We start from the raw sequence: 12,020 nt of genomic DNA, 5'->3' as shown, positions 1-12,020 counted from the left end.
TTTTGCACAGTGCCTTTTTGCATAACAGATGCTTGGAACAATAAACTAAAAACTGAACAGAGAGCTGGCAAATTGTTGCTGAATCAAGGAGAGCCTGAGTTTGGACAAGTGTGTGTTCACTCAGCCATCTCATATGGAACTGGTTTATTTTGTTAATACAGAATATGGACTGAACTGATTCGCGTTTGGGCTTTTGGATCATCACTTCCCACAAGCATGCACCAAGTGAAGCTCAGCAAAAATCTCAACATCTAAACTACATTTAGTCCAACACCAGTTATCATGTCATCTATATGATTTAAGCACATTAAAGTCAAAACAATTTATGACTTGGAGCAGACATTGCTTATATAATGTTAAACTGCAGCATTAATAAACAGTAGATCACCATTAATATATAGCTTGAGGTTGGCAGTGAGTGCAGCTGAGTGTATAGCGGCAAATAAACAGTTGAACAGGAGCACAGCAGTTGTGTGTAACTAGGATTTTAAGAATACATAAATCCAACACTCAGCAGAGTAGGGTTCAGGTGATGTCAGGTAATACGATCAACAATATAAATTTGCCAACCGTCAGAGATTTTTTCCCACTGTTTATGTGAGGTATCTCTCCCTTAAATATGTCGGGGTGCTTAAGGCGTTGGTGGGCAATGTTGCAAATCAATGCACAGATTAAGATAATATTGGAATTTAACATATTTTATATTTGCATCAATGTGATAATGTTCATTTAGTTTTAATTCACTGGGTATGACAAAAACAGACATACCTGTTTCTTGTCCAGTTTCACAACAGATTTTCCAGAAACAAGATGCCAATAGAAAATGATATATAAGATTTTATCCATATAAGCGACTTCTACTTTTTAGTAGAGGAATTTTCCTTAGGTGAAAAGAGAAAATGTAAACATGTCTACCTATCTTATGCAGCCAATATTACAGGAAAAAATAATTATGTAAATGGACTGCAAGACAATGCTATTCTATCCTATATACCTGTAGCCAAAACAATATTACCCTCAATAGTTTGCTAATAGTTTGTAATGACCACTCAAATGTAAGTTTTTATATTTCAAAGCAATGCAGGCAAAGAGCATGAAAAAAACATAATGCTCATACCAAACAGCAGCCAAAGTCAAAATAATCTCATCCACTTAAAGAAATAGTTAATAACAATGTAATTATAGCACATAGTTGCATGACAACAGCAGTGGAGCAGAAATGATCAACAAGCAGAAGTCCATGTCACTGGCCACACGCAGATCAGTGGAGAACACATGCAGAACGACCCAGCAGCAAGAACAGCCAGAAACCTCGGCAGCCACAAATCAGACAAATACTGCTGAGCACACAAACATGGACTAAGCAACCACAACACTCATGTTGGCTTAGGAAACAAATACTTACCTTAACTGTGAAGCAGCGGTCTTTGGCATCTCAGAGGACATGTTTCCTGGTCCAAAGCTGTAGGCATAAGGAGAGGTAAACCCTCTGCCAAATTGGTTTCAGCAAACAATATTTCTTTCAGTAGTTGCAGCAGTTAGCAGCAGAGTTAGCAACAGTAGCACAGCTTGATGTGAAAGATGTCGAGCTGTCATGTCAACTCCAATTGTCTGCCTGAGCTACTGTAGCACGTTAGCATCACTATTTTTAGACAAAAGTAATTGCAATAATTTACAAAGTTAACATGGAACCATACCAAGCCAGGTGAAGGAGAAAACTAAGGTAAATGTGCTTAGTTAATCTTGTGCCTGTATGTATTTTTAAATGTCACATATTTAATTAGACCATCTGTTGTTGCTGCAGTGTTGTTGCAGCTGATACTTTAATCTGTGCTCTTCGTAGCCGACACTTTGATGTATCATGGGAGGAATACCATAGGTGTAATTAATTATATTTATAGCAAGTGCATTCTGTTAAACTTCGCCAGTTTTTTCTCGACTGTCTTAACTTACAATCACACTTAAAGCTGCAGGAAAAAAATCTTTTTGTATTAACAATTGAGGAAATAAGTGTGTATTAGACAGGTATTGATGTAGTGACAAATTATCACCTGTCTCTGCAGTTACCCTCTGCCATATGGACTGTTTCAGTGTCTTTTAGATCACTGAGTTGGTTTTGCAAGATACTATGTGCCAAGCACCAAAGGGCAAACAAAGTCAGTGACAAGCTTGTGAACATACTTGTAGCATGTAGCAGCTAGATATTTCTGTCAGTTGGTGGAGACCAGACCAGAGCTAAAGTTTCTGTAAATGAGATTTTAAACAATAATATAGCAGCAAACAACTATTTTATATGTAAAGATACAGTGGAGTAATGGCTTCCTGAGCAGAGAATGAAGTCACACCCCCTCTGTGTGTGCTATAATCTGAGTTTCTCTGGTCTCTGTTAGGTAGCCTGTCTGGTAACACGTGCATGGTACTGCATATAAGTGTGCATGTTCGTGCATGTGAGTCCTTCCTGTTAAACCATTGGCCTTCTCCACTTTTATAAACAAATAGGGAACACCCACACGCAAGATGCTACTGTGCAGTACACTGTTCAAGTGAAAGCGACCTTCCAGAATTTCCTCTTCAACAACAATAACAACAACAACAAAGAAAGAAATAAGACCAAAGCACAGGAAGACTGGTCTGGCTTTACTGAGATGGAGAGCCCTTAGAGCTGCTAATGGGCTCCATCTTGACTCAGAACTAGCTTTTGTTGTCCTCAATGTGTAAGTAACTTGATGGTTACATTACATGTCTGTTTTTAATCAATGACCGGCTATTTACCGGTATTTTGAATTTGGCAAATATTGCTATCGCTCGCTGGCTAATTGTCAGCATTGCAGTGGAACATATCACAGCAATACTATCGTGGGCTAATGGTTGTGGTTAGATTATTTTTTTACTGATTATTTCGTACACGGTAACTTTATTCAGTCGTGCTTCTCGTTGTGTGCTAAGTGGCCTCTCACTGTGCACTGTAACACTGCCTTGCATGGTTACAATATTATTAGATACTCCTGTATTTTTGCTGCTATAACAAGCCAAAATGCTGTGAAAAAAGGCCAACTGTGGATCAATGTTGAATTGAATCAGGACGGTGGTGAGAAATCACAGAGGGTGAGATTTCCTTTTATTTCAGAAGCAATGTGGGTTTAATTGCCCGACCACTTGTGCTATACAACTGACCAGAGCTCTGAGCACTTAATTTAGTGAGTAAAACTCTATCATGACCAATAGATAATATAAGATCAATGCTGCAGTAACAGAATTTTACTTTTAAACACTGAACTGCCCCTTTGCTCATTAAGTGAAGGTCACAGCTTGACTGACCACAGATGTCTGGAATCATTCCAGTATGCAAGAGCTCCCGCTATACACACACACACACACACACACACACACACAACCATGGAGGCAGATAAAGAAAAATATACACATTCTGACCTTGTGAAAACAGAGTGAGACAGCCTCACATAAAACGATAAAAACTTTATCAGGCAAAATCTATATTTATATCTGCCTGCTCACTATTGGATGTCTCAAATGAGGACTTCTTTTACTCAAAGTAAAATATTGCATCAAATCAAAAAAACATTCTGTACGTGGCCATAAGAATACATTTCAGAGGTAGTAGATCTATGGTGTTTCCTAAAATTGGACTCCATCTCCCTAAAGCGAACTTCCTTCAAATCTTTTTCTCAATCTCTATCTTCATCATCCAATTAACATAAATGAATTTATTCTCTACGCTCTATATATCACACTCCTTCTTTTTGTCTTCACTGGCTTTTCACATCTGTGATTAAGAAAGTGCCCTCCTCACTCACTCCTCCCCCCCCCCGACTCAGATGGTTACTGAGTGTATGTTGCTCACTCTCTCCTCCCCTTGCTTCTTTTCTTTTTTTCTCTCAAGCTGTCTTACTCTCTCCCTCCTCCTTTCCACTCACTCTCTCTCTTCACTCTCTCAACCTCTCTCTCCTTTTGATCACTTCGGTCCCTTGCTCCACTCCCTCTCTCTTACTCCTACACGGCTCTGTCACTCACTCACACACTCATACCAGCTCTCCCTGGGCACCATCTCCACCATCGGAGATCCTCATCGACTCTGCGTTTTGCCGGGTGGACGCACTCCCCACAGTCACCATTTCCACCCCGGAGAGTTCCACGCTGGCAGCGCAGCCCCTTCCCCGGCTGAGCATCGGGCGGAAGACCCTGGTGGCAGCTGCTGTGGGGGTCATGCTGGTCCTGGTTCTGGTGGTCCTAATCCCTGTGCTGGTCAGCTCTGTTGGCACAGGTGGCGTAGATGACAGTGCAAGCCACTACGAGATGCTGGGGACCTGCCGCATGGTTTGCGACCCCTTCCCCAGCACTGGCACGACGGGCACGGGTGTGCATGTGGGCACAGACACAGCAACCACAGGCCTCCAGGTGGACGACGAGGCAGATCTGAGCGATCACAGCGTCGGCCCGCCGTTGCCAACCTACAGTGCTCATGGCCCACAAGGCAAACCAGGACGTCCTGGCAAGCCTGGACCCCCAGGACCACCTGGAGAGCCAGGCCCACCAGGACCAAAGGGACCACCGGGAGATGGTGTGGACATAGTACGGACTGGGATATTAGGTTTAGGGGGTAAAGGGGCAGTTAGCACTACCACCTACAACACCACGCCTCGGGTAGCATTTTATGCAGGACTACGAAACCCTCAAGAAGGTTACGATATTCTGCGGTTTGATGACGTGGTGACTAACATTGGAGGTAACTATGAGGGCGCAACGGGCAAATTCACATGTAAGATCCCTGGCACCTACTTTTTCATCTACAATGTGCTGATGAGGGGAGGAGATGGCACCAGCATGTGGGCTGACCTGATCAAGAATGGTCTGGTGGGTATCACTTTTAACTCTTCAGACACTTCTCAAGACACTTCCTAATGTTAAATGATTAAATGTTGAGTGTAACAAATGGGGAAAAAAAAATCTCAAAATACAACTAGTACAAAATGATCTACTTACTGACATCATGAGTTATGAATCGTGAATCATACACTGGGATGAACCCACATCAAAATGCTCAGGGAACAGTGTAACCACTGTGCTGGCAGTCTAAATTGAGTAGTCATGCATTCATGTGTGTACTGATTTTAGGTCTGACTTGGTCTGGTGTTAAAGTCAAGTATAATAACAATGCACAGTGGCACGCTGCCAGATTGTGTATCTGTGCATATTACACATCCAATGATGTACACGTTGAAGTGAGTGGAAGGAGTGCAGTGCTATCTCAGCTCTGCACACATCAAAACACAGCCTGGGGTAGCGGCTAGTTCAAAGCTGGTGCCCTTTGAAATACAACAAACTTCATGGAACCATGATGTGCTAGTATGCGTTATCAGACTACCTGTCAGGCTGGGTGTTTCAATATCAAATCATGATATTTGCTTTATTCATGGATAATTTTGTAATGTCTTTAAAGCCCCAGGTGATGACACTGATCAAACACCATGTTAATCGGAGCTTTGACATTTCCCTGCAAACCATCTCAGACAGATTGCAGTAGGCTATAGGGCATAGACACAATAACCCAAACACCTGTACATTATAAGGCACTCCAGTACAGTAGCCACACTATAAATACCACATTTGTGAAAATAATAGAGATAATTTGTTATTAAGACTGTTTCACAGAAGTTTAGGTCAAACTCTGTGGCCAGAGTGTTTTACTAGGTTTCAAGATACGTCACATTAAACACATATTTGACTGCATCATTCTGTAAGGTGTTATGTTATGTTGTGCCTAAGGAACTAAATGCAATCAAAAATCACAACTCCACATCCCAAAAATATCCCTTACACACAGTAGCCACACAAATAGACTGGTTAAGTTTACCACATTTAGTATTGATTACAAGGTTATCATATTGATGGCATTAGATTGTATATTTATTCATGTTAATCCTTCACTCTCCATGTATTGCTCTTGCATTTTTGTAAATAGGAGTTACAAGCAAGGATGTATGTACACAGACATTTTAAGGGGCAGTGGCTAAATTAAAAGAGGACAGCCCTCCCTTCCACATTTCTCATCCTGATATTGGCACACTACATCAGATCAAATAGTCTGTCCTAACACATATTTCATCTCTCACCACAAAGATGAGTATTTTCCATTTACATTGTTAAAATTGCATAAACAAGCCAATTGAATGTTTAAAAAATGGGCTACAGTTTATGTAAATGTGGGTAATGATAAACAGAGTATAGGCTTTACAGTCATAGAACCTGCTTAGTTTCAACTTTAACGAAAGAAAAAGAGAAAAATATATTTATTGGACACAGTGTGTAAGAACTGCAGCTAGATATTTTAATCACAATGACTCACCTGTTGGGTGACTATTGCTTTGTAGAGACTTCTTTAAGCTGCCTCCCCCAGCTCTTAATCTCTGCCTCTGTCTGCTCTCTTTAGCAGGCACTGCCAGTGTGGATACTGCGCAACACCCAAGATGAAGTTCCATTTTTACAGCAACAATTAACCTTTTGTCTTAAGCAACCACTTACTCCGAGATATCTAATCAACAATAGTGAAAAAAAGCGAGTAATGAGTAGTTTCCATTTCATGTGCAATATTTCCTCTGGTGAAATGAATGGATCATTTAACATTTCCACAAATCTAAATATATATTTATAAAGGTTCATGCTGCCACTTGAAACACACTTAGCACATAACCAAATACAGTCTCAGTGTGGGTGCACTGTGTAATGAGGAACAGTTAAGAAAACAGGCGAGTTATGTGAACCTGGCTTCAAGTAAACATCCAAGCCAACTAAATACCTGCTGACTAAATGACCTGCATGAGGACAAACAACTTAATTTTTCTTTATTCAAACATAAAGGGGGAAAAAAAAAGAAAAGTATGGAGGAAAAGGTGCAGAGAAATGAATGCTGCCAACAATTACATGATGACATGGTTGCACATTAAACAGGAGCTTGACAGGCAACAACAATGTGATCATTTTTATTATGTATATATGTAATCCTGGGGGCATCTTTGACCACTATATTCTGCACAACCCCTGGTCAAAATTTCAATACAAGTTAGACATTTTTTCACAACAACATGGGGGGTGGGGGGCATATTATTGCAAATTAAATTGTCCGTCAGTGTTTATTTGTTAGCAGTGGACATGATGTTGCTGCAGCAGAGCTGAGGGTGGACACTTTAGGCTGCATTGTCCTCATGTCTCAGAAATCCATCATCGTGCTGTCATCTCTCCCCTCAGACCCTGCGGCCTGTGACCCTACACTTCTGTACTCCATTGGCACTCATTACAACTCCTTGTTCCTATTCTGGTTCCAATTTAGTTTAGAACCTGTCGCCGCAATCTGGCTAAAGCAGGGATTACACTTTTATGGTAGGTCTGGTGAGGTTGCAGCGTAATAACCAACCTGGCAACCCAGATTATTATACATTAGCTAAAGCTTAGAGGGGATATGTCTGTCAGTGGCTAACTGCACATGCACAGCAACTTTGCCCCCGGTTTCACTTTTTATACAGACATGCAAAAGAGATTTGGGTGTTATGCTCCAGATCTAACACCCTCAGTAATTAGCCTGTGTTGACACGATGACACTCGTGTTTAGGAAAACACAACATTTTTAGTGCCCCCACCAAGAGAACATAAGGCAAGGGGTTAGGATGCACTGCCATCTTTCCTCAGAGGCAGACTGACTCAAGCCTGACCCTTTGAGTTGAGTCATGAGAGGAAAAACAAGATATTCACCACAGGGAACACACTTACACAAAGTCAAACTCTTAAATTCAGTCCGCACTTCTTACAAATCTTCTTTTCTTACAATAATAGTTATACGGCGTGTCAGTGTGGCCAAATGTAAGCTTAAGAAACAGCAAGTCATCTTAAAATTAGCCATTTGCACCTGATGGTGATAATCTATTTTACTATTAATGTATTTTACTAATATCTGTTTGTTAAGTAATGAATTATAACAACTGTTCATCTGTTTCATTCATCAGCGTTTCACCATTTACATTTCTTCACTTCCTCTCTCCTTGTGTGTGTGTGTGTGTGTGTGTGTGTGTGTGTGTGTGTGTGTGTGTGTGTGTGTGTGTGCATGTGTGTGTGTGTGCCATATTCCAGGTCAGGGCCAGCGCCATTGCCCAAGACCAGGACCAGAGTTATGACTATGCCAGCAACAGTGTCATCCTTCATTTGGATGCAGGCGATGAGGTTTTCATAAAACTGGATGGGGGCAAAGCTCACGGGGGCAACAGCAACAAATATAGCACCTTCTCAGGGTTCATCCTCTATGCCGACTGAAGACTGGACAGGACGTGGGCTCAGAGGTGAAAGGTCACAGCCAGAGGACATTCAGTTCCTGACTTCCACTTGGCTCTCACAGTAAGGTTCATGTTGCCCATAGCCACAGATCCACAACCAGATTGTTTTTTCCAGATGTTTAAGATCAGGACTGACACAGTGTGTAAGGCTGTGCATCTGTGGCTATCGGTAACTGCCCACCTCCTCATCCGTACGTTCTATTGTATACAGGGTGCCTACGCCGCTATTCAGATGGATGCGAGCAACATAACAGTGACAGTCACTGCCATGTGTCATGCTGAGGTGCAGTAACATTTCTGACAGTGCCGATGCCTCACCATCATTTTTGAGCTGTCATTTCATATTCAAGTCTGGAAATCCAACAGTCGTGGCGGCTGCAGTGTTTGTAAATGTGCTGTTTAGATTTATGTTGAGCTCCTGTTTTCTTATGCTGTTTGTATGATATGATGTTGTACTTCAAAGACTGAGGACAGATTATTTTGTCAAAAGAAGTTTGTCAAATACAGGAAGCGAAAATGAGATTACGATTGTTTCGAATGGCTGACGGTGTCGCAAAATGTATTGTGTCTCAATGTGATGAATTGAAAAATCATGTCATATCAGCCCATTATATTTGGCATATTGTTAGTGTAAATTTGGTATTGAATCTTGATGTCTGAACACAGTCAAAGTAGTGTCAGCGCTGCACATACATTCTATTGTGTGTCTATTAAAACGATATAGCTGTTGATAGATAGTTGTACAATTATATCATGTAATGCTTATTAATGTGCTTATTTGTAAAGATTTATTTATTTCACTCATGCATGCAGCATCTGTTAAAATGTTCTGTATGTTTCCACAAATGATAAAGAGAACTACAGTGATTTTAAACACAGTTTAAATGACAAAGTGTGGGCTTAAAGAGCATCTATCGCTGTTGCTTTTACTCTTAATGTCCATGATTTTTCATTAAAATTTTTTTTTTTTTTTTGCATTTCCTCACACATTATCTGGTTAATGTCTCTCACCTCATCTATTTGCTGATCAACTGTTCTGATCTCTCATTTTCCAGTGAAAGCAGCCTTTAGTGCTGCAAATGTTACACACGAGAGAGCCATGCCAGCACAGCAAGAGGCAATCAACGCTGAGATGATCACTGAGGGAAAAAGGAGAGGAAATCACAGCTGTATTAAATGCCAAATGAAGCAGGAGATGATTGTGTTTCACAATCAAAGGGGAGATGTGTTTTTTTCCTCTAATGGGTGTGAAGACACTGAGATATGGTGGCAGAAAGTCAGGGAACGGGTGTTAGAACATATCATGACAAAGCTTAGATTGTGTCGGAAAGTAATCCAGGGCAAATTAGGCTCTGCTGTGACTGCGACACAAGTGTCAGAGACAAGAAAATAGCTTCAAGGCTTAAACTGTAGAAACCAATATATTTTAAAGTTTTCTTAAGACCTCACTTTGATATTATGAAATTCTTTGGACATAATTCGCCTTTGACATGGGCCACAGAAGGTCCATAACTGCCTCTTACTCAGTTTGAAACACCAAGTTAAGAGTTCAAGAACAAAAGTTTTGATGGTGTCAGGAAATCTAGATAAGGGAACCATGTCAAAATGCACAGTTACTCAGTGAGTGAAGCTCATAGAAGTGAATGTCAGCACAGTGTAACCTGTCAAAACGAATGAAGCTCAATTAAAATCTAAATTTTGTTGTGAGCTGTAAATTAGTGTGACAGTATACAGTTGATTATAATGACAGAAAGAGACTAGATTGCCACAGTGTGCTGTGTTAGAGCATCATGTCTGTTTAGTTGCTCAGCGCGGTTAAGACCAGGAAGCCCTCTGGTCTGAACTTAAGCTTGTCTTAAGACAGCGGAATTCCTCCAGATACAATTAAGACTGAGGCTCCGTGCCTAAGCAGAGGTCACCCGAGCCATGGGGCAACTGAGCACTAGCACAGACTGTTTTCTCCTCGCAGGATGTATGAGCACATCGCCAAATTCATGACACAATGTCAAAGACAAACGCCCCCGGACTGCGAGAAACAGCTTTCACCGATGAAACCACTGGAAGTGAACACCGCCTGAGAGTCTGTACTTTTCCCAAAGTCCCTGGGGGAGAAACACAAACACACCAAAGCCATTCCTATATTAATACGCTAACTAGACCCCACATATTAAACCAGAGGTCCAACAGCATTTACTGTATGAGTGAACAGAGTGAAATGAAAATGCACCTGAATTCATTAGTAGGCAATTTGCCTTTTTCCCCAGAACATAGTTAACTGTACTCATGTTATTTTATTAGCAAATAATGCTTACATCAAACTGCATTGATAAAAATGAACCCCCTCTTTAGCCATCTACCTTTTTTGAGACATTTATCGAGGTCAGAGTCACACTGGCAACAGGGGTAAAGCCCAAAACCATCTGTGGGAAATGTAGAAAATTTCTCTTGGCAGACACCGTCTTTGCCTCATCCTGTAAAACTGGGTGATCCTCACTCAAGCTATTGTGCTTGTGTAAGCAACACAAACTCCTCCTCGGGGGGGTTGGGGGACTGTTTGGTTTTGATGGTGACTTTAGCTGAACAACCTACCCAACAGGACACTCTGGGGCCGGTGTTAATTTGTGATGAAACAGCATCTAGACTGTACGTGACGCTTGAACGTTTGACTCACATTTCATCTCATGTCCTCCCCAACTTTAAGCAGGTTCGGGGTTTGAAGATAAGTATTCCTCTGAGAGGAGCTGTAAGCTGCTTTTTGTTGACGTAAGCTTCATCTCTTGGACTCGACCGTGGGGATAATTTGAGATTTTCTCCTGTATCCTTTTTCATCATGTATAAGTAGAGGGATTTCAAAGATTATGTCTCTATTGCAGACTTGTTTTAATTTATGTAATCTCCAGCGTTTGCAAACGTAACAGAGGGAAATTTTTGATTCATTCACTCCCACCAGCTCCCTATCGGTAAACTGCGATGGCTTCAGCTTGACATTTGCAGGGGCCAATTGGTGAGGCGTGAGGCTTATCAGGCTACTGCAGAGTGCGCTTGCATTTTAGTGGGTCCATGTCCGTGTGTGTGAGTGTTTGGGTCAGTGTCCGGGTCAGCATTGTGTGTGCGTGTCTTTAGTTTCTATGAGACAGGAGGATGCCATGTTTGGAGAGCGTACCTCCTCTGAAATGTCTGAAGTGGCGTTAATGAGCCCTTAGTGTTGTTATCTTGAGCGTCTTCACTTAACTCACCAGGGGAGATCCAAATTAGAGATAGATGCTTCAACTGTCGGGCTAAATTGCTCTTCGTGCTCATGTGCTCTTCCTCCCACTAAATATGCAGCCACCTGCCTACGCTTAGATGCACACATTGTTTTACTTGAGTGAGTGTGCACCAAGGAAGATGTTTTCTTGGATTCTGATAAATGGCTGCACAAGTAGTCACACATATCCTAATACAGTTATTCTTATACTTTTAACATGGAACAAACACCAAGCACACTAAAAAAAAAACATGACTACAAGTCGTGCTAGCATCTCTGTAAAGCTATACTCTGAGCAGTCATTAGTTGTCATCAGTTTTGCAAGTATTCCTTCATAAACCAACGCACTGTTCAAATTACCTGTACAAACGTTTGTGCCAATCCTTCTAGTAGATGTTGAGGTATTACAATAGATATGTCCACTGTTGGTGGTG

At 41.3% G+C, this 12,020-nt stretch overlaps 1 protein-coding gene across 1 annotated transcript; it reads left to right on the top strand.

Annotated features, from left to right (window-relative positions):
• Positions 1 to 3,923: 3,923 nt before the first annotated feature.
• LOC130162511 (C1q-related factor-like) lies at positions 3,924 to 9,316 on the top strand. Its single transcript, XM_056366268.1, has 2 exons — positions 3,924 to 4,872; positions 8,140 to 9,316. The coding sequence occupies exons 1-2, from the start codon at positions 4,225 to 4,227 to the stop codon at positions 8,317 to 8,319; spliced, it is 828 nt and encodes a 275-aa protein (XP_056222243.1). The 5' UTR covers positions 3,924 to 4,224; the 3' UTR covers positions 8,320 to 9,316.
• Positions 9,317 to 12,020: the final 2,704 nt, after the last annotated feature.

This window comes from Seriola aureovittata, chromosome 21 (assembly GCF_021018895.1).
Source record: "Seriola aureovittata isolate HTS-2021-v1 ecotype China chromosome 21, ASM2101889v1, whole genome shotgun sequence".
Taxonomy (NCBI): Eukaryota; Metazoa; Chordata; class Actinopteri; order Carangiformes; family Carangidae; genus Seriola; species Seriola aureovittata.
This window is presented reverse-complemented; position numbering and strand designations above follow the sequence as displayed.

Excerpts from the sequence above, each read along its gene's own strand:
- LOC130162511 (XM_056366268.1), top strand. The coding sequence starts at position 4,225 with ATGCTGGTCCTGGTTCTGGTGGTCCTAATCCCTGTGCTGGTCAGCTCT. Across the intron at positions 4,873-8,139 it reads ACCTGATCAAGAATGGTCTG|GTCAGGGCCAGCGCCATTGC; the intron begins GTGGGTATCACT and ends GCCATATTCCAG.